The 24,299-nt window shown below is 32.8% G+C and overlaps 1 protein-coding gene across 1 annotated transcript in view; it reads right to left on the bottom strand.

Moving 5' to 3' along the window:
- Window positions 1-4,513: 4,513 nt before the first annotated feature.
- Window positions 4,514-24,299, bottom strand: part of LOC129230013 (acetoacetyl-CoA synthetase-like) — a 45,938-nt gene continuing 26,152 nt past the window's right edge. The window contains exons 11-18 of the mRNA XM_054864399.1: window positions 22,307-22,496; window positions 17,822-17,944; window positions 16,735-16,848; window positions 14,783-14,908; window positions 9,644-9,713; window positions 8,354-8,412; window positions 7,190-7,392; window positions 4,514-4,737 (exon numbers count right to left, since the gene is read on the bottom strand). Of these exons, the coding sequence (XP_054720374.1) occupies window positions 4,603-4,737; window positions 7,190-7,392; window positions 8,354-8,412; window positions 9,644-9,713; window positions 14,783-14,908; window positions 16,735-16,848; window positions 17,822-17,944; window positions 22,307-22,496 (1,020 nt within the window). The 3' untranslated portion in view covers window positions 4,514-4,602. The remainder of the gene's footprint in view (window positions 4,738-7,189; window positions 7,393-8,353; window positions 8,413-9,643; window positions 9,714-14,782; window positions 14,909-16,734; window positions 16,849-17,821; window positions 17,945-22,306; window positions 22,497-24,299) is intronic.

Below are 24,299 nucleotides of genomic sequence, written 5' to 3'. Positions count from 1 at the left end.
ATTCATCGCCCCCTAATTGTCCTCCTCAAAACATAGCATCATAAACAATAATGTATTTTAAGCATTTTGATGTTAACGCTACACTGCAACCTTAACTAGAAATATGCACTTAAACAATAGAAATTTACTTTGATCCAGAATAATAGATCGAATAAGTAATACTTTTACTATTAATTTTGTTACATAAATTGGTTTTTAATGTTAGCTGTGGTTTTTTGAGTAAACATATCTGCTGCATTTTTGAGAAATGAGGCAGAATAATCAGGCACATTGAGGTACTTTTAAAGATTATAAGTTAGCGGTTCTTAACATTTTGGCACTTCTTACGCAAGTTTCAATCATAATATTCATTGCTTTCCCCTTGTCTTCCTCATAAAATAACAACATAAACTACTAAATCCTAAAAACTAATTAAATAACTAAACTACTAACTTTAACTAGAAATCTGCACTTAAGCAGCAATAGACTTTAAACTAATATAAATAATAGACGTTAAACAATAGACTTTAACAATAGAAATTTATTTTTATTACAAGAAAAAGAAATTAATTGATTTCATTTAATAATAGCTTAATTAAATATATATATTTTTTACTTCAAAATTTTTGTAGCAAAATAATTGTATATACATTCATTCATGCAACCTTAATTATTACAAATATGTGTCATAAAACAGCAATAGCTTTATGTTTCATGATTATAATTTGACTTTGCACAAAAACAGGTAATATATTTTATCTCATCTTTACCGCTTCCAGGTAAAATCATCATATATATGTATCAGTTGCGATAATATAATGCCACACTTCTTTTATTAATGGTTTATTTGTTTGTTCAAAATATTTGAAAGATAACGTAAATTTTTGCTAACTTCATAATCTTGTCTTATATACCAATACCATATTTCCCCAAAATTGTGCCACAAATATTCCCAAAACTTTAAGCGTTTCACTGCTTTGGGCTGCTTAAAAAGATAACAGCTGCTGAAACGTTTTCTTTAAATAAGATGTTAAAACTTTTACAATATATTTATGAGAATGTTACTTACTTACCACTGCTCTGCTTAAACAAAACTTACGTCTCTTTCCTGAAAATAAAGTTTAATTTGCGTTCAAATTTACTTGCTTTTACTAAGGCAAGCAATGTTATGCAAGTTTATGAAACTAACCTGCGATTTTAAGTGTATGACTGCCAGATTAAATGATGATGTAAAGATGAGATTAAGAGATTCAAAGAGAACGCTTTGGGATTACATAAAAGAAACTTTCTTATTTCGCTTCACTTTGAGATCACTTTCATATTTTCTATTTTAATTAACATAGCAACTTTTGTTTGTTCAACAAAAAAGTCGTAAACATAGCCGAATTTTGTTAAAGCATTTAATACCTTTAGCATTTAGCAAAGTATTTTTGTATCTGGATTGCTTTCATTATGATAATTATTATTATAAATGTCCCCCCCTCATATTTACGATTTTATTTAAACCAGCTCTTAGCGATCATTCACAAATGATGTTTCATTTTGAGGGTAGGGGTGGGGAGCAGTTCGTGAATTTGAGATAGTTTGTGTAGAGAGCGTTAGAGGAAGCATGGGCTACCATGTGCAAAACCTTAAGTGGGGTTCAGAAATTTTCCCCCGTGGTTTAGCAAGATATTTCCCCCGTGGAAACCAATTTCAGTTCAGAATAGAGTTAGTAAAATTTGACATTTTTAATACCTTTTTCATTAATGACTGGAGAAGAAATGTTTTTACATTTATGCTAAGAAAAAAGTACTATAAGTAAGGAAGTTCTAACTTCTATAAAGCGAGGGGGGGCATGAACCCCCGGTTGCTCCCCATATGGGTGCCCATGGGAGGAGGTAACAAAAAGTGACGTTGCGCATGCTTTATGAAAATAGGATTATTTAATATAGCGGGACGTGTGACAAGGGAAGGTGAAGTGAGACAATTTGTAACCTACAAGAAAAGTCACAACTTAAAATTTTGGAAAAATGTACTATTTATTAATTTAACATTTAAACTTTGAGCTCCTCCTTTCAACAAAACTCGCACAAAATCAGCTTACATTTCTGGTGCGTGATGACATAAAAACGATACAATCTCAGTAGTGATACATCATTAAATTTCCATAATTTAGAAGAAATGTTTTCGAACTTTAAATATGCAATATTAATTTAGGTAAGAAAAATTAACAAGTAAACATCTCATCATAATTTTTTGGTGTGCATTGTCATATTTGTGATCAAATCACTAAAATCTGCTATTGCGTAAGACCTTGATTTCGCCGATGGTTTTTTTTCTTTTCTTTTTTTTTAAATTGAGTTGTGTCACTTTCCTTCCCCCGGGGTGCGATATGAAAATAAAAAATGTGAGACCTTGGGGGGGGGGGGAGCTTTATTAATACTTTGACTAAATGCAAATAGTTTTTATTTCAGATGATTGTCCGTTGACATACAGTGAACACGGCGAATTGCTTTCTCCAAGGCACTTTGGGGGAAGCTCTCTCACCGGCTTGTCTGTGATTATTATTAGATCAAAACTTTATAGAATATTCTTAAACCATATATAATAATGCATTGTCGGTTTTAATAAACTGTAATCAAACCATTTTTCTAAAAAAAAATTCTTTAAAAAAGGGGAATTTTTTTGACACTACAAATCCTACCCCTCCCTAAACAAAAATATCGTTTGCAGCTCTTTCGTTTAGTATAAGGCATCTCGGACGTTTTTTTCACCGCTTCCAAAAAGGAAAAAAAAAAAACCCTTCATTAAAAAATAAAAATCCACCTAACTAAATAGTTTTCATCAAAAATAAAATCGTTTGTAGTTCTTTACTCCGGTAGAAATAAAAGAATCCTAATTTCTTTTCATTTTTACGTCACGAATTTTTTTTTTTTAAATTAAACTTTTAGGGTCAAAAAAAAAAAAAAAAAAAAAAAAAAAAAAAAAAAAAAAAAAAAAAAAAAAAAAAACATCGTAGCAAAAGTTATTTTACAGCAAAAACTATTGCACTTTGAATTCATATTCTGATTCAGCCACTTCTATTTCTGACTTGTGTCAGTGTATAGTCAACGATAGATGGTATTTTGATTTTTATGAATAACCCTTTCCTTTGAAACCAAAAATTAAGAACATATTCAGAATGTGCACAACTTATTCAATTTTTAAAACTAAACTTTTATTTTTTTTACTCAATATAAAAAATAGTATTGCTGTTTTCTTTGGTAAGTAGGTTCGAAATTCCACCGCACTTTTGTCTCGTCAGAGGAAGTAGTTTCCAAATGGCATAAAACGTAATATCATCAATCACATAGTGAAGAAATATATTTATAATTACGTATTTTTAGAATATAATTAAAATAATACGTTGCCACTAAACTGTGAAAGCATTTTTTTTTTCAAGCCTTAATATTCCTACGTAATTTCTGTACTCTCATTCAGTTACTTTTTACTGAGCCATTGAAAGCAATTTTACTGCAAGATATACGTCCTCCTTACAGATTCGATTCAAACCATGTAGTCTAGACCGGAAAATGTTCTGGATGCATCGCTTGTCTTTCTCAATAGGAAAAAGCAGTTAAAAACATGCTTCTAAAACTTGAATCTTATTCTTGTCAAAAGGTAAGAGAAATGTGGGGATGCATTTTTTTCCCGCTTGAATGCGACAAAGGGGAAAATGCATCGTTCAAGATGTAACAATGGATGCTAGAAAGATAGTTAAGAGAGAGAAAAACTAAACTCTTAACTACATTTTCTTAAAAAATCAAGCTTATCTTGACGAAAAAGTCCATTAACACTCAGAAGAGGTGTTAAACGGCGATAAAAATTTATCTGATTGCAACTGGCCATCTGGGCCACAACGCATAAAGTCTGAATATGTTTCATTTGTTTTCTTACATTATATATGAAAGAGCACAAAATTTACAGCAATCATTCCTCCTACCGAATGAAGAACATTAGTTTCTTTGGAAGTTTCCAGAAAATATTTTTCGATACGTAATGTTCAACAGAACAACGGGTCACGTGTATCAGCTTCGTGGACCACATGTAGTCCGCGGGCCGTAGGTTGGGCACCACTATGCTATAGATAATTATTTATTATTACTTTATATATTACGGTATAACGTTTAAAACGCTACGATTCATTAATGTTCTTTCTATATGATGTAAGAATGAATAAAAAAAAAGTAGCTTTTGTAATATGAGTTTACAAGTATTAAAACTATAGAAAGAAATTTTAAACAAAATATTCACTCTTAAGTACCCAGGGTTAAATCTACTACTGCTTGGTTGCTATCTTGTATTGCTAAAACGTGAATTTGCCAGAAACATTTTTTTTTAAATAATTTTAACACCATCTTTGGCTTTACTTCAATGTTTTGTAAAAAATAGAACTTAATAAATCACAACTGTATGATTTTTAATAACAAACAGCTGATTTATATGATAAATAACGAAAAAACTAAACACAAATAAAGTTCAGTAACAAGTCTGACAGTTAAAAACAAAACATTTAATGCTTTTATGATTTGTTGCGCATTCAAGTTAAAATATTTTCAGAAATTGTGTATGGGATGTATTGGATGGGAAGATAATGATGCTTCAGAATCCGGAAAGCTCTGGAACATTGAAAAAATTCTGTAAGCATTCTGGATTGATAACAGTTTCTGCACTGTACTTTCGTCCATTGATAATATTCTTAACGATGATTTCCATTTTCTTTCCATTCAGGTTGTACTGTAAAGTAAAAATTAATTTGGCATTAAATCATGATGCAGGGAGATTATAATTTAAGTTAGAGATTTAAAACGCTCTAACTTTAAAACTTTAGGTTAGAATGATTTGATATTTAATCAGGACGATCGAGAGGTTATTGGATTTCGTTTGGCAAGATAAAAGAATGCTTGCAAAATTTTCCGACAGATGGCGCGGTCAAGATAATGTAGAGAGAAATTCTTAAAACTTTGTCAAACACGGAAATATTGTTAGCCAAAAGGTTGCTGCAAATTCAAAGGGTTTACGCAAAATGTTATGGAAAAGATAAAATTTCATGTTCAGAGCGTCAACAGTGATAGTGCAAAAAAAGAATAGAGGAGATTTATGAAATTATCACCATACGCATGAGTAATACATTAGCTGATTGATATGCCCTCCTCTAATAGGGAAGTTTTCGATTTTTCAATTTTATTTTTATATGATAGAGTAATATGCATGAACATCATAGGTGAAAAAATTTTTGCAATACGATAAGTAGTTTTTTTTTAAATTAATTTTTAAAGTTCAAGCTCTTGTGACGTCAAATGGCATAGGAAGTAACGTCATCCCCTCTTCCGATAGGGGAGAAGCGAAGGTCACGCATTCGACTTCGAAGACGAAACGTAAAAGGCTTTCTCCTCGCATTTAACTCCTCGCGTTTCTGGAACATTAAACCTCTCATCCTCTCGAAAATATTCGAATATCTCATTGGTGTTACTTGAGGAAGATTATTTAGATTGTGCTTTAACGAATCCGGCCTCCTTAGTGTGTTCAAAAGGATTATTGAATTTCTAAAAAATATAAATATCAGCGCGCTCAAAATGTTGCTAGGGAAAACAAGGGATCTTCGGTGGAAGGCTGCCCATTCGCGCCCTGTGACGTAGGCTCGTGACGTTTCAGAAGCGCGCACATTTGCGCGTGGATTTTTAAAAATTCATTAAAAATCAAATACGGTGTTTTAAAATTCGGCGATGGTAAATTTTTTAGTTTTGAGGGTCAATTAACAATATCCAATAGCCAAAATATGAACATTTAATAGGTTGCAACTTCCCTATTCCGCTACTCACCGGAAGCTCATAATGCCACGGAATGTACAGATGACGTTTGAGACGCCCGAGAGAGTGCCCCCTAGTATAGTGCCTCTTTCTAGGCACTGTAATCTTAGCCTCTGGCGCATTCTTGATTCGAAGGTCTTCCGTTGGGACATGGTTTGTTATTGGTCGCAGAAGATGTTTTTACGGATGTAAGAAGGAGGTTACCAGATTGGCTAGCCAAGGGCTCTTAAAAGTTAAGGAAAAAAAATTAAAATTTTAAAATGTTAATAAAGTAATGGCGAGTTTCACACCAAGATAGAGGGAATTACGCTAATTTTATAAATCTGTTGCGCATGTCACATATTAGAAATCAACGTACCTCCACAAAAACAACGGTACTGGCAACTATCGGCATACTTTGGAACTTTTTCCCCTTTAACATCCCCCCCCCCAAAAAAAAAAAAAAAAAATCCGACGGCTTCACGATTGTTCTGGAGAAATATCAAATCGTTCTGATCAGTATTTTTTCGCACTAGAGCGTTCTTTTTAAAATCATGCTTTTATTATAACCACCATGCAATTCAATATTTTTAGATTACAATCATGTATAAGTAACGTGGAATAGAGGAAGGCTATATGAAAAAATATAAAATTGCCATTATATCAATAATTTAAAAAAATATAGAAATGAATTGTACTTGAAGCAATTTTACTTGAAACTTGTATCGAAAACAATAACGAAAAAGTACTATTCAATAATTATAAATTAATTTTAGAGCACTTACAAATTAAGACTTCAATAGAACATCATCAATGTTTAAAATGTTAGAAGTTTAATAAAATTTAAGTTCGTTGCATGGTTTACCCTGGGTTGACATACCACGAGTGAGTCTCGCAGCGTGAGATAAATTTACTTTGTCTACCAGTTTGTTGGCACTCTAGTTCCCATGAGATGACAGTTGCCTTCAGGTCCTCCGGCTTTTCACTAATCCAGACTGATGAGTTCAAATAAGAAGAAAACTGCAGTTTTTGATGTGATAACCGGGCTATCTGGTATATTGCATGTAGTTCTGCCTCAACCTCTCCTCGATTACTCGTATTTTATAGTTTTTTTTTTTTTTTTTGCCGCGTTAGAAATGGTTAAGGTTATAAGGTTTCAAATTTATTTAGACTGTAAAAAAATTCCGAAACGTCACAGCTTATTTCCGGGCACTGTTCCGGGTTTTTGCGGGTTTCCTGTAAAAATTAAGTATCTAATGCAGACAGATCACTACATTGAAAAATCTTTTTAGCTGCCAGAGTCGAAATGTTCTCGAAGTTTTTCTCAAGTAGCTTGACTTCAGCTCATGCTATAAAGTTTTAAACTATGCACTAAAACTTTTATAACTATTTGTTTATACCGGTATATCTGCAGTTTCAATCATTATCTCTGGCACATGTCTAGAAGACAGCTCTCTGGAAATCATTGCTCGAAGTTTGTCGATGAGTATCTGATCACAGCAATGGCCGTTCCTCATCTTCAGAAACAAGACAGCTCTTTCAACTCCCTTTGCAGAATATTGAGAAACACAAAGGCTGTCACGAACTTCAGGAAATGTATCAACTGAAAAGGAATGAGAAATGACAATTACTGACAAGTAAATAAATTTGATAGGAACATTTTACTACCCCAAACTTTTTTTTTGTAAGCCTTTCTCCTAATACAAGGGGGGGGGGGGGTGCGTATTGACATCTATATCACCACATTACAGTGAAACTCAGACCGTTGCGCTTGACGAACACTTGTGGTCAAAACACTTTTCCCCTTACAGCTGACAAATAACCCTATAGTGCGCTCTAGTTCTATTATTTTTCTATACTTGGAAACGGATAAAACATAGCGAGCGTTCTGTATAAAAACCCTGGTTGCAAGGGAGTTTTGTAAATTAAAAAAAACTTACAATCATGAGCATATATTATTAATTAATGTTTATTCAATGTGTGTCTTGCTTTTGATAATACGTTTACTACTTCAGAAAAAATTAAACTTATTGCATTTTTTTTTCTACGCTTAATATCGCTAGTGCATTGAAGCGTTCTGCGCACAAGCGTCGTACCAGATAATTCCTTCTAAGTTTTTATTTGCTAATAAGAGAGCTCAACACTTGCAGAAGTAACTGGAAACGCAAATGTTTTTTTTTAATCGCAGTTTATATAAGGGTTCTGGAGTCTGAGTTGGAGTCGTGGAGTCAGAGTCGGACTGTATTGGGGGTGAAAGAGTCAGAGTCGGAAGTCGAAGACTTCAAAATTGCAAGTGTTGGAGTCAGTCATTTTCCCTCTGAGTCCATCTGATATGGCTGCGGAGTCAGACAAATTTTGGGGTGAAGGAGTCGGAGTCAAAAGCTCTAAAACTCTAGGAGTCCGAGTCGGAGCCAGAATCGATTATTTTCTTTCGTTCTTCGCAGCCCTGATTTGCACATTCAGAAATAACTCGTTATAATTATTATTTTTCGTATTTTGCAGCTTGTCTTGAGCGATTTATGTCAATAAATTAATAAAATTTTAATTCACAGAATATATATTACCAATATTATAAATTTCAGAACTTCCAAATCTGCAACCACCGGGTTTTAAAGTGTCATCACTAAAAAGGAAGGGAAATGATTACGTCAAATGTTAAATTTTAAAACAAAACTTCAAATTACAGTTTATGCTTTAAAATGCACATTATATTGTTTTAATTACTCATTTATATTTATATTACGTAACAACATTATTATCATTTATGAAATGCACACAACAGTATGAAATGCACAACTAAAATTTTTTTCAGCTTTAATTAATTCTTTTTAGAGTAGACGGTAGAATTACATTTATTTTTCACCTGGATATTAAATTTCTGACGAAAGTTTTCCAAAATAAAGCGAAATCCTAGTTAAATGACGTTGGACAAGTTGAACAAAAGCGTAAACATTTTAGACCCAAAGTAGAAAAAAAAACGTATTCGTATTTAGTTCTTGCAAAAGTTATTTTTAGAGATTTCAGGGTGCTATGATACCAATCAACAACATTAGATTACAGCAAAACACCTTTTATCCGAATCAATTGCGACCGGACCCGATTTGGATAATCAGAAATTCGGATAATTGGATTTTTCAAAAAAGAGGTATATTTTAATCAACTGTAATACATTACTGTATGTATATTCAAAGTGCGAGAAAAAAACTTGTTTTCACAAACATTTTATCTTTTTTTTTGTGTGTGTATATTTTATCCATGCCCTTTGTCTTGCCAGGAAAAACTTTTGCCGGGACATCCGACACGTAACTACAAAACATATTTTGTCGCGCCGCGTATTTAGTCTTACCTTACATACTTTAAAGATTTGAATCAACAGAGCAAAATGAAATAAAAGGTAAATGTTTACCCATATGCGGAAATAAGCATTTATAAGACATAATAAAAGAAATAATAATGTCAAAAAGCCCAAATTGCAGATCACTGCAGATACGTGTTTCGGCACGAGCGCTTATGGATTTTCATCCATAAACTCATTTCTTTTACGTTGAAAAAGGCGTACCCTGTAACGCCGAAACACATGTCTAAAGCAATCTGCAGTTTGGGATTTTTGTCATTGGTCTTTCTTATTTTACTTTTCTTGCAGAAAGGTATTTATTGAACTGATGTATAAGACATGTTTCCGGATTACAATGAACACCTTTTCAATATGAAAACATTTTAACTTTAGGACGCGAATTATCATTTTTAATAAAAAAAGACAGCTGCATTACGTCCGTAGCTTTTTTTGTAAGTATGAACAATTAACTTCAACCACGTTCAACGAAGTATAAACATTGATTAAAGTTATTACTTACCTTCTGCCACAAATGACAAAACCTTTTGTTACTGGATTAATCATACCTAAATCACCCATGGAAAATTTTCCTGAAAAATTTATTAATTTTTTTATCCAAGTATATCAATTGGACGGCGTTATGGAAAAATGAGTTAACCCACAAAAATAGTGCAAAAAATATTTAAGCCAAATTCTGTATTACTATGTCATCTATTGAAAAAAATGCCGACCGACTTCCAAGAGATGTGGCATTCATGTTCAACTTTAAACTCAATTTACTCAAAAGTCCTGTTTAGTGGATTTACCCATTTTTACACAACACCATCCAATTAGGGATCAGTATTGATCAAAAACTGTTTGACAATAAAATAAAAAGACCATTAACATTGACTTCAGCTTCCGCAAGTTAAACAGACATCAATTTTCTTGTGTTTTAGCTTGTTGAAGAGGCGTGGTATTTAACCAATAGTAACTATTCACTTCTTCATTTGAACTACAGCCCACAAAGGTCAACTTTTCACCAAGAAATTGGTTAGATCTAACAAAGTTTTACTACAACTATCTTGTAGGTAATAAGATTCACTATTGTAATGCTGTTTCTACAAACTGGTAATCACCCCTTTCTCCAATAAGATGGCTGTATCTAAACTTTGCTTGATCTAAGTAATTTCTTGGAGAAACATTGAAGTTTATTTTTAAGAGGAACAAGGAAAGGTCGTCCTCAAGAAGTTCCTCCAACAGATTCGATCAGACACTACAGTTCTAATCACATCACTTCACATTGTTAACATTGTGATCAGTTCACATTGTTAAAATCAAAGCTATTAAACGCACTAGTAATGACCACAGTTAAGCACATTTCGTGTCTTTTTTAAACTGTGGTTCTACAATATTAATTCCAATTTTAAAACTCAATCAGCGTATCATAACCCAACTATTCGTTAATCTTCCAATTTTCTAAAACTGCCAAAATTTTAATTTTTCCAAATTTTTATCCATTTTTTCCAAAATTTCAAATTTAATCCATTAGTGGCTACTCCAAAATCCGAAATTTTCAGTAGTTGTACACTTGCATGAGTCAGTAGTGGTCATCCGACATACTTTCCTTAGAATTTACATTAATTACTTTAAATTTAAATTACCGATGAATAAAAATGATTCAATATGATAGTTACATTAAGTACCAATATATTAATCACATTTGTTGGAACATTTCGTTCTTTAAAGTACATAAGTACTTAGGATAAAATAAAAAGTTTTTAGTAGAAAATTTGAATTTGTATTTTTGTACGCTAATCTTTACTAATAATAAAGCTGAAAGTCTCTCTGCCCGGAGGATGTCTGTAGGATGTCTGTGACGCGCATAGCGCCTAAACCGTTTGGCCGATTTTAATGAAATTTGGCACAAAGTTAGTATGTAGCATGGGAGTGTACACCTCGAAGCGATTTTTTTAAAATTCGATGTGGTTCTTTTTCTGTTCCAATTTTAAGAAAAAAAATATCATAAGATAGACGAATAAATTACGAAATTATCATAACGTGGAACCGTAACATGGGCACAAGCCAATTGGCGAGATACGAAATTATCATAACGTGGAACCGTAAGATGGGTACAAGAAAAATGGCGAGAAAATTCACCATACATTATTTGTAAATATACAAGCGAACCAAAAGACCTTTTGATTTTTCTATTACGGGCAAAGCCGTAACAGAAAAATCAAAAGGTCTTTTGGTGCGGGTATCACTAGCACCGGGTATCACTAGTGTAAAAAATAAAGTAAAAGAAAATATATGTTCTTTCAAAGTATTATACATATAAACTTTGGTAAGTATAAACTGAATAATCGCTATCACTTCAAAATCACTCATAATAAAATAGTAAGGTAAACTCATATTTCAATGTAATTCTATGACATTTTGTTTCTTACAACTTACCAAGGCACGTCCATGGATATAGGAAATTGGTAGCAAAAGTTTTCCATACTACTAAAGGCAGGGTGCCCGCGCACCAGGAAAGTCAGGAATTTCGGCTATGATCGAAAACGGTCATGGAAAGTTATGATTTTCAGAAAAAAATGCTCAAAAATCATGGAAATTGACAATTGGTCACGGATTTTGAGTTCAAGAACATGCATATTTATTGAATTCTGCAGATTAGATTAAACATACACATCTTGGCCATTTTTCACGCTATTACGTGTCAATCCCAATATTTCAAACATTTCGAAATCCGATTGCATCCGCTTCTTTAATACTCGCTCGTTTTTCTTTTCTATGTGATTTTACCATTTGGACATGCATAATTATGTATTTAGCATTATTTTTAACCCTCTTTATATGCCTAATTGTGTAGTTGAGGATTTTTAGACTTCTAATTTTGCCGATCTCATTCAATACAAAAATTTTAAGTCATCCGTGTTGATTCAAGAGGCTCATAAAAATTATCATTGATTCTCAGCTATCTTAAATTTATGAAAATTTTAGAAAACAAAATTGATCTGAAGAATTAATTACGGACGTTTTGGACATCGATAAAATACAGAATTCAGGGAATTTTCAAAGGTAAAATTTTAAAACTGTCAATAAATGTTGCATCTTTCACAAATTTGGAAATTTTACAATATTTGTAACCTATCCTAAAATTTTGGCGTTAAATATCTGGTAATGTCTGGTAAATTAATTTTTAAGAACTGATTTTAATATTTATTTTTTTCCTGATTATTTATGTTATTTATTGTAAACAAAATTTAAGTAACTACTAAATTAGTGCTAGTCACAGATATTTTAGAAAACTACTAGTAGTATAATGCACGTATTTTGTTATTCGGCAAACGGATAATTTCCCCTTTCCCCAAAATTTGAACTTTGGGCACCCCTGACGATTGGCAGTCACAAATAAATCTGAATCAGTAGATTATTAATTGCTGTACATATACTTACTGACATTATTTAAAGACTTAAAGAGAAAAATTGTTTCATAAACAAGTTTTATAACTGAAAATTTTATATATCACGGATTTTACTAATTTTTGAGCGTGTGACGTACTTCTAATAAGTTTTTACTTTTAGAAAATCTGTATTTTCAAGAAATGATTGTTTAAATCCAAGATACTGAAAATTATCTGCTTTGATTAGAAAAGAGATTACCTCGATTCAAGCAATATACCCTACTCCATTTTTTTTTACTTGTTTAGCAGGCAGATTGCAATCGGTTCTAGATAAATTTTTCTCTTCTATGTATATTAGCGCGCCAAATTCCTGTTTTATTCCCGTCTGTTTTTCCTTTTTCTTTAACCAACAAGCTATTTAATAATTTTTTTCCTCCGTGATATGCGCCCTTAAGCAATGGCCTAAGCTGGCCTGATGGGTAATCCGGGCTTGTCCACACAAGAGGTAAACGCACTAGCAGTCGCCGCAGAGAAGCATATTTTGTGGCTTTTTTAAACTGTGGGCAACAATATTAATTACCACATTTGAAACTCAATGAACATATTATAAAGCCCTACTCTTCCTTAATCGTCCCATTCTTTAAAAATGCCAGAATGTCGATTTGTTCAGTTGTTTTCGCAAACCTCAAATTTAATTCATCAGTGGTCATTGTACATGAGTCGGTAGTAGCCATATTATTGTTTAGAAGTGGCCATCGGGTGGCCACTAATAGATCACACAATAATATTATACCAGAAATGAGGAAGGTTATTGTGTAAAGAGAGTACAGCCTATTGAAAGGAAAATCAAGCTGATTTATGAAAAACCTACCTGATTCAGTAGTGTCCACTCGGTGGCCACTTTTGAACTACCCAACTTTTTTGTTACGGCCAGATAAACTGTCAGCCAAGAAAGCAACTATTTCGAGTAGAAAAAGTTCCAAACATGATCTTTCACATTTCATAACACGGTTACAGCCCTAAAAATATTATTTTTGAGCATTGTTCTATTCATAATACAACACAATGTTTATACACCTCGTTATGGAGAAGCGTTAGAAGCAGCTGAAAAAACATAGACAATCCAGACGACCATAGTCAATCGTTGATAGCAATTTTCCATGATGCTCTCTACCTAATCCTCCTTGATTTGCTCACTACAATATCGCCTGACTTCTACCTCCTGCAAGTTTGAATCCATCGGGAGATCTGGAATCCTTATTTTTTAAATATGAACCTTAAAGTGGCCATTACTGAAACAGTGGCCACTACTGGTGCGTTTACTTTATTTACTACAAAGAAATTGGTTCAATCAAGCAAAATTTCGCTGCAATCATCTTATTGATGATAACTTTCACCATTGTAATGCTGTTTCGACAAACTGGTGACCACCCAAAGCGCCATTACATTTGTAAAACCTATCTCCAACAAGATGGCTGCAGATAAATTTTGCTTGATTTGAGCAATTTCTTGGTGAAACATTGAACTACATTTTTAAGAATGTACAACTGGAAACTAGTTACCTCCAACACATCCAAATAGACGGTACAGTCCACCAATGATTAATTTTTTCAGGTTGTAGTACGATTAAGTGTTTGGCTAACTATTTCTCCACGTAAAAATCCTACACCTCAGAAATATCAAAAGTTAATTCACGGATTAAAAATTAATCGTTAGAAAATTGTGGCGGTTGTGTCATTATCAGTCAGCGTTTTACTAAAAGAGAGCGTTCATTAAATTCAAAAATGAATTTAGACAACCGAACATTATATAAAAACAGAATGAAACACAAAATAAAGACACAATGAACCTGATATTTCCCAAACAGAATAAATAGGAAATTTAGCTTTAATATTAAAAATAAAATAATAATAATAAAAAGTATAAGAGAAGGAAAAAAATAAACCAAATAAATGCGTAAATTTTTTTTCTAAATAATAAAAAAGCAGGAAACAATCGCAATATATCGCCTATCTTTAGGGAGAGATTTACAGCAATTTCTAACGATTGCCGGTTTTTTAATTGGTAGTTAGATACATTAATAATTGAAAAGCGGCAATCCACCTTACTTCAACATCTGCTTAGAACGCAGAGTCCCCTGTCTCTTAAACTGAGATGATCACAGTAGGCCTTGGCTCCCATGAGCTATTGTGCCACTGAGTTTAGTTTAGTTAGATACATTTAAAGCAAAGATAAATGCATGAAGAGTGAGCAATTTTGCTTACACTTACCAGTAAATTTACTAAAATAAGTTTCTTTAAATCGGGAGCCATCTTCGTCTTCCCAAATTCCTACTGGTAAGGAAGGAGTAGGTTTAACGACAACCATGTCTCCTACTTCACCCATTAAAGGCTTTCCTATAAAGCAAAAAACAATTTTACTTTTACATATACCTTAATTTTAAAAGTAAACACAAATATCAGCAGAAATGTAAATCCATATCAAATCATCTAGGCCATGACACCCACTATCTATAATTTCATTCAAATTTATTGTATTTGTAGACTGTTTGGCACTGATTATGAAAACATAAATTATTTTGAGAATGATGAAGCGGTTGAAACGTTATGAGTCTTTAAATATGTACATTTTTTGCCGCAGATAGTTTACTTCTTTTTCTCTTCACAACGCCTCCCTTCAACTGCAGCAAATATATGTGGACAGGACCTTTGAGTTTGTTTAAACACCTGGTGATAAAATTTAGTTGGTATGTTCAGGACATTTTTTTAAACCTAAAATTTTTAATGCTTCAAAAGAATTAATTAATTTATTTGTATTGTGCAAGAAATTTTAAACGATAACAAATGCCTTAAAGTCGATGTTTTTTTTCATCCAACAATATTAAGATCATTCAATACAAAACCTTGACTGATGACTGAGGGTTAAACAGCCATATTTAAATTATTTGCTAGAAGACAAATATCTGTCCAGTCATATTCATTCCACAATTTGACAGATAATATTTGTATACTTCGAAGAAAGGTTGCTTTTACTTAAAATTTCACACGGAAAGTAATTTTCAGTTTTAGTGTTAGACCTCTACTGAAGAAAAAGAATGTTATTACAGAAATCTACATCAAAGAAAGCGATGCAACAATTTATTTACATCGTCGATTTCCTTCTTACTTTGGGCCGGAGCATGACAGCTTTTAATTACTAATTGTACAACTGATATCAATACAACAACACAGGACATATATAATTGGCGATAATTCCAATGCTTTACTGCTCACTGTGAGCGTAAAATATGCTTCCAAAACTGGAAAATTCTACTTTTAGAAGCTATAGCATTGCGACTTTAAGATTTTAATTTAAAAAAATGTCGGGAGGAAAACCTCCAAACTCGATTATCTTAAGATCATCAAAGATTGTCTGAAATTTTCTCTTTGAAACTTCAATTACGAAAAGTTTTCGGAAGGGAGATTCAAATTCGAACCCATTTCCTTTCCTTAGCGTCATCAAAGGAGGCCTACATTTGCGTTTTAAGACTTCAACTCGGAAACATTTCTGTTGCGGGGTCTCTCAAGGGAGGGGAGCACGCCCCATTGCCCCTCTCTTGTTCCCGTCCTTGATGTGCCCCCTTTTCCCTGTAGTGTAAATTTTTAAATAATTTTTAACAAGCTTCTAGCACCAAATCCTCATAATTGCTCCCCGGCTTTTTTATATTAATATTTCTTACAGTCAAAAAGTTCAGAATGCAAAACTCTTTGGCCAAAAGATCTCCAGAGACGAAAAGGTTGCTCCCAATCGTACCGAACTGATGTCCTTGACATAGCATAAGAATTTGTTAAGCACGGTAACTGCGGATAATCGGAACAATAGATAGGAAACAATACTAGTGAATATACTAAAAGCTAAAACATATAAATAACACTCATACATATATTTAAATTAAAGCTAAAAACGAGAACATTGAATGCAAAAAACATATATGTAAAAGCTAAAAACGAAAAATAACAGTTAGATCATAAGTTTAAAAAGCATTTAATGACTATAATATTAGTACACATCTTATTTTTTTTTTTTTTTTTTTTAAAGTCGGTTATTTGTAAACCATCACCTTTAAAAAAAAAGTGAAAAGACCCATGGATAATCTAGCCGCCGATAATCGGCGGTTGTTGTTTTTTTTTTTGGTTATGTCTTTATGCTTAAATTATCTTTTTAATTGTTTAGAAATACATACCTGACTCATCAAGAATTTGGATATCTATGCCTAATGAAGCGCATGTGATTTCTCCTCGATATATTTTCAAAGTATGATCGAAAATCATACACGAGCCCATAAATTCAGTTGAACCTAAAGAAAGATATTTAAAAGAAAAATTAATTTGCTTATCAGTAGAACAGCATACTAATTTTTTGTTACGGTTTGCTTAGAATTAGTTACGCTTGTTTTCCATACCATGAAACTGAGCTAATTTTGTGATAGTGTTCTTGTTTCTATTTGGAACTTAAAGTTTTAAAGAGAGGATTGTTTTAAGTGTCACATTCCCTAATATCAAAGGAACTTCTAGTAACCTAACAGAAGACAGACCAAAGGAGCAACTCTTAGTTTTGCAGATTATAACAGTAACACTGATATGAAGGGTAACACAAGTTGATTTATAAGTGTATATCATAACATTGACTCTAATATGAAGCGCAACATAAGTTTACTTCATAAGAGCAGATCATAACTGTAACACCAATATGAAGCGTAACACAAGTTAAATTATAAGTGCAGATTATAAAAGTAACACCAATATGAAGCGTAACATAAGTTTACTTCGTAAGAGCAGATCATAACAGCAACAACAATATGAAGCTTAACACAAGTTAAATTATAAGTGCAGATCATAAGAGTGACACCAATATGAAGCGTAACATAAGTTCACTTGTACTTGCATATCATAACAGTAACACCAATACCAAATTTCAACTTTCTTCTACATACTGTTTTTGAGTTACGTGAGATACGTGCATATATACATACGGACATACATACACACATACAGATGACACGAGAAAACTTCTGGTAATTCACTCGGAGATGGTCAAAATTGATATTTCGGACGTCAATACGTTCTTAGATACGTATGCGCTTGCGGTAGGGTCGAAAAAAACAACAACTCAACATTCATTCAGTGATGAGGAAAACTGAAAATTTGGCCAAAATTTGAGAAAATATTTTTTCGCAAATACAATACTTTCTTTGCTATGTAAGAAAGTAAAAAGAAAGATTAATTTTTTACGTCTCTTATTAAAAACATAAATTTCTTAACATAACTTACCGTAAGCAGCGCAAAAAATAATGTCTTCTTTTATTTTCTTGTAAACAAAGTCATAGTTTTGTGGTTTTACAACGCTCCCACCACTGAAGACTTCTAACAGAGAACTCAATTTGTGCTTTTCAGCTGAAAAAGAGATTGAATGTATTAGCACTCACAAAAAGGGTGCGTATACTCATGTATATGCGATAGAAGATAAATTTCACAAATTCCGTTTCTTTTCATGAGCTTTAATTTGAATAATTTTTAAAGTGAAAATTTTCTATGAGACAGCTTTGAAATTCTGATTTGGAACAGTTTTTGTGACGGAAGTAACGTAGTTCTTTTTTAACTGTTACTAAAAACAATGAAAAAAATATCTTAATATATAAAAATCTTCTGTGCGAACGTTTGTCACCATAAGACTTTTAAACGGCTGGACCGATTTTGATCAAATTTTTTGTGTGTAATTAAGTTGTGGCAAGCATGGTTTTGAAGCGCGTAGGATCGAATCAGAAACGTTTTTGTTAATTAATTAATTAATTTAAACATTGCATGGTTTTATCTTCCAAATGATTCATATTTATTTTAACCTATTGTTGAGCGAGAACTGAAATAAATATTTAACCCGTTGCCAAATTACATTAAGAAAGCCAGCCTGCTTTTAGTAATGAAATTTCCTACTGTAATATGCCAATTGAGAATGGATAAAACGTAGAGAGAGAGAGTGAAGCCTTCATTTCTTAAAAGCAACGATTTTAGGACCCGAGAAATATTTTAAAGTAAAGTACTGGAAGGTTCACGCAAAACGTGTGTTCTGTCGTCGTAGTTGAACCATGTGACCGGATCGGTGCTTTAGGTTTTCCTAACCAAATTATCAGAAAGTACCGTACCTAGCAACATGTGTTTCTCGATTCAAAACCATCTGAGTTTTGGCACCAATGTCAAGAATGCTTTAAGGATTATCAAACTAATCAGTACATTATTAAAGGAAAAGATGATGGAATTTAAAGAAGAAACAAATTTTATTTTCGTCCAGATAAGTTACAACAGGGTAGTTCTGTACACAAAAGATCAGTGCAGCGGAAGATCTTTATCTTTAGTGGAAAGAACAAATTGGGCAATATATGTAGTTTTAAAAGTTTTCGTTCAAAAGATCGAACTGTTAATTGGTCGGAATTGGCTTCGCTCACTGATCGGCTGGATTATAGTAACGTGGTGGCTTGGCAACTTTGGCTATAAACAATAGAGTTGCGTTATCATTTGTTTCAATTTTAAAGCTACTGTTCATGTAATTTATTGTATTTTTTGTTTATTTGGCGAAACATTTCAAATTGCAAACAACTGTTTTCCGTTTTTAAAGAGATTTTAGTCATTTTAGTCGAAGAATGTGTTTATTTTACATCGTGAGGGGGGAGGATGAGTGATTTTCGCTTATTCAAACAATTGTTTTTACCTTTAGCATTTTTCTAAACCCTATCCTTCCGATTGTTAAATACTTTTTATATGGGTGTTGTTGCAGCGGGATTTCCCGTTTGTTCTTGGTGGGTTGTTAGATTTTTACACTTAATATCTGAGTACGCTTTTTATAATTTGATTATGGCTAAAGGAAGAAACCATCAAGTACGGGAGAAAAAATAGTTAATAAAACAACTGCTGGGCATTAGATAAATCAAGATGCAATAAATATACGCATTCTGACACCATAGCAGCTTAAAACATTTTTCTTTTACTTATTCTTTTCAACAGAACGGTTCAAACACTTGATAGTTTAGTGAAATTTTTTAACTTATCAATTTACCAAGTTTGAACAGAACAACGTCTGTCGGGACTTCTAGTAATAAATAAAATATTAAATTTAAAATATTTCTACGTTGTAACTGAACAGAAACAATGTAACTGAACATAACTAAACAAAAACAGAGAAAAAAATAGTAAATTTAAAATAAGTTTTGTTGAGATAAATTTGACAACTAAATTTCAAGACTGAACGGAAGCATATATTTGCGAATTTAGAGTATTTTTAAACTTTTCAAATAATGCAGGTTTTCGAAGACTTCTTTGATTCAAGTCAAATCATCACTTGGAAAGTGTTTTCCACATTGCTTAAGTTCAGCCATGAAATTAGTTTGTTAACTTTTATTAACAAAGTAAACTTAATAATTACTAAAATTTCTCATTAGTTTTGGCAATGATTAAAAGGTGAATTTAGAGTATTGTTTAGTTTTCTAGTTGTTTATAATGTATTTTCTTCATTAAAATGTACAAATCTGTTGTAAATGTACATAAGTCAGGCGCAGAACGAACAAGAGCGTTGCGTAAGAGAAAACATGAGAGTGAAGCAACAGTTCAGAATGTAAAAAAGGAGAGAATACAAAAGTTTCACTTGTATCGTGGGTTTTTATGACCCACAATTGTTTTAAAGGATGAGAGTAACTTAAACGTACAACAGAAACATTTTTGGCCTTCGGGTTGGTTACGATCCCTCCGGATTAACTGATTCCCAATCAAAGGTAAAATGCAGTCTCTGAATATAGTAGCTTTAAAGGAATTACTCGCAATTTTGTCTTAGCTTCAGCTATAATTGCTTTCGCAGCTTTCCTGGCAAATGCAGAAAGCTGCAGCGCTATTACTATATACATATATAAGTTTTCACTGTAGGTTCCTGAGTTATTCCAGAAACATGACCGACTTTGATTGTGAAGGCTGTTGGCTTCAGAAAGATTCCAAGTTAAATTCATTAAGTTTATTAACAACTAGTAGTACCTGCACGGCTTTGCCCGAAGAAGAAAATTAAAAGGTCATTTGGTTCACCTGTATATTTACTAATAATGGATGATAAATTTCTCGCCAATTTCTTATGTTCATTTGGTCGCCCATGATACGGTTCCACGCTATGATAATTTGTTAATTGACTCGTCCACTTTATAATAATTTATCTGTATAAAATGTTCTTAAAATTGAAATAGAACAAGAACAAAATCGAAATTTAGAAAAATCGCTTCGAGGTGCACACCCTCATGCTATAAACTAATTCTGTGCCAAATTTTGTGAAAATTGGCCTGAACCGTTTAGGCGCTTTGCACGTCACAGAGAGACATCCCGACAGAGATCCGGACAGATGTCCCGACAGATATCCAGACAAACTTTGAGCTTTATTATTAGTAAAGATTAGTGGGAAACTTTCCAATTTTATGGCAAGATATGTTTGCGGCATGGGTAGGGCACATTGGGTACCCATTATTTTCCATGAAGGTTTCGTTTTTACTTTCTTCTATGTTTAATACATAGAAGGATTCGTGTAAATTTTCGAATTTCGAATTTTGATGGATTCGAACTTTTTGAGGTGTGCTGAGTCCATTTCGACCATTTTTGGAAAATGTCTGTGTACCTGTGTGTGTGACTAGTTTTTCGTGGCCGCTCTACAGCAAAAACTACCGCATGAAATCAAACGAAATTTGGTACACATATGTGCCCCTATGTGAACTTGTGCCCATTTGTTTTTGGCGCTAATTCCTCGAAGGGGGCTGGAGCAATGGGACGCTTCTTGAGTTATGCGTGCTTGCAGTTACCCAGGAAGTAACTGGCGAAATCAAACAAAGTTTGAGCAAACATTTAAGCAGTAAGTTACCGCCCCCTAAACCAGTTCTGAAGAATTTACCATAGCTATTCAATTAATAAAAATTAAATTTACCTCTCTAAAAGGAACCTAAAATAACTATTTAAAAATATTATGAACAAATCGCAGCAACGATGATTGCTTCTGAATTGATTACTTTATTAGAATCTAATTAAATAGTCTTTTTTTTTTTTTTTTGAAAAAAGGTTATTTTCATACTTTACTCATTATTTAATTTTATATTTTTCCATACAGTGGGTTGCTTTCTGATTAGAACTGAATGGGGAAATTTACTTTTTTTTTGTTGCAAAATAAACCTCAAAATATCAGGCATGCCTGAAAATTCAAATTCTCTGGCACGCTGGTCAACCTCACTTTTTTTCGACACGCCGGATAATGCGTGGTAATACAGTATAACAATGTTAGTATTAAATCATTAGCTTTAATATTAATTATTCCTCACCAATTTTACTATGATTTTAAGAATTAGTGTTTTTATAAAATACTAGTGGTACCCGCACGGCTTTGCCCGTAATAGAAAAATTAAAAGGTCTTTTGGCTCGCCTGTATATTTACAAATAATGTATGGTTTATTTTCTCGCCAATTGGCTTGTGCTCATGTTACAGTTCCACGTAATGATAATTTCGCAATTTACTCGTCCATCTTATGATAATTTCGTTCTTAAAATGAGAATAGAAAAAGAACCACATCGAATTTTCGAAAAATCGCTTTGAGGTGTACGTCCCATGCTACAAACTAACTTTTTGCCAAATTTCATGATAATCAGCCGAACGGTCTAGGCGCTATGCGCGTCACAGAGATCCAGACATCCTCCGGACAGAGAGACTTTCAGCTTTATTATTATTAAAGATAAAGAATATTAATATACTTGGAACATATCCTTTCTTCTCCAAATCGTCGAGAATGTTGACGGATAGGAAAAGGTTGGTGATTTTAAATTCATCCACCATGTCCCACAGATACGTCGGTGTCAGAAAAAACGGCACGCCTTCAAAAAGGATAGTCGTTATACCCAAGAAATGCATGGTGGTCAGCATGTTCCACGAAGCCCAACCAACCTGAAAAGCAAGTCCAAATAAGCAACCAAAGAAAAGAAAAACTTTGGTCTGCCAAGTTTGATATTTTTTTTAACACTATCAGTTTTATGTAAAAGAAGCAATCAAGAACTTTATGCAACGAGAAAAGTAAAAATATGACAACGTGTATGTATACATTAGGGTGTATCGAAAAAAAGCTTTTTTTCGAAATTCAATTTGTTTAGTTGACAAAAAGTTGCCTCCACCGACCCACATATTACATAAAATTTTTTATTCTAATAAAAAAATATTAAGGTGTCCCGCACGAGGCCTAAACTTTAAAATTTTCTTTAAAAATCAACTTCTTCCATTTTTTTTTGATTGCAGTAAAATGTAAACATTTTTTTCAAGTTGAAAAATGTACATAGTAAAGTCGGAGAAAAAAGTAAAGGGGAAAAAACATCATAAACAATATATAGGTCTCCTGCATTTATTCTATCTAAACTTCCGTGATTTTCACAAAAAAAAAAAAAAAAAATCGTTTTAAAAGGCTATGTGGCTTGGTTAGAAACAGGGTTTCCGATCACGAAATCCCGTTTTCGAATCCTGCGGGATTGAGAGCAAAATCCCGCAAGATTTCTAATCCCGCAAAGATTTTCTAATTTAAACGTTTTCCAGCTTTTGCCACTTATAAAACGAATATTTTCACAAGCATCATTGAATCACCTTCCTCGTATTTATTTCTGCAAAAACAGCAAGAAAAACTTTGTGTCTCATATGATAAACGATGAAAATGAATTTGTATTCTTATTCGACGTTTCAGTTTCATACGTTCAGCAAGTGAGAAAATACGTAAAAATTATAAACGTTTTCGAAAACACCGTCCACTAAAATTTAAAATCCAAAAATTTGCGTCTTAGAAAAAATTGCAGAACAGATTGCAAAACCCGCGGGAGTGGCCAGAATACAATGTTGGAACGCTTCAGTAAGCTTAAGGAAAATAATTAAAACCTTTAACTTACGAAACGTGCGCAATAGTTTTCTCCGAAGGAGAAAGCAATGTAAAACCTCTCATTATTTATGCACTCTAGCCTGTAGAAAGTGCTTGCCGATCTCTTTGTTCCCGTGAAGCTGATATTATAAATGGGGGTGGTACCTTGAAAATAATTTTGGATGAATTAGCTGACTAATCTGCAATATATATTCGGCAAAGAGGCGACAGAAACTTCGATGAAACACAGTAGGGGTGTGACATCGATGTCTATGTTTTGGAAACATTGATGGTTCATTAAAACATCGATGTTTTACTTTCGATGTTTTTGGAACATTGATGTTTTGGTTTCGATGTTTTTTCGGTGTTGAGGTTTTTGCATTTTAATTGAATATTATCATAAAATTTGCTCCAATTTTCTCGCTAGTTAATTAAGTTTACTAATGGAGTTGCCAAAAAAAAGTTTTTTGCTGGTAGTCTGGTGCCATAACTTACAGTCTATTTCAAGGCTCCAGTTCTTAAATTAAAGGAAAATTCTATACGTTACTACGGTGAAAATTATAACTTTAAAAATTCAGAGCTGGTAAAAGTTGATTTAAAGTGAGATAGTGATGGCAACTTCTTTTCCATCGGAAAAAGATGTTTCTTCTGACTAGTGGGATAGTGTGCGAAAAGAGAAATGCTCTTTTGGGGGACAAAGTAAACAAACTTCTTTTTCACCAAACTCTCAACACCAATATTCGAGGTTACTTATCGGTTTCAACCCAACAAGTCGTCCTTCTATTGCTTACAATTTGTGTTTAATTATTAACCAACAGTACAACACATATTTCTTGCTCTTAAAAACAATTGTA

The sequence above is a fragment of the Uloborus diversus genome, chromosome 9 (assembly GCF_026930045.1).
Source record: "Uloborus diversus isolate 005 chromosome 9, Udiv.v.3.1, whole genome shotgun sequence".
In the NCBI taxonomy this organism is placed as follows: Eukaryota; Metazoa; Arthropoda; class Arachnida; order Araneae; family Uloboridae; genus Uloborus; species Uloborus diversus.
Note: the sequence above shows the minus strand (reverse complement) of the source record. Positions and strands in the feature narration are given on the sequence as shown.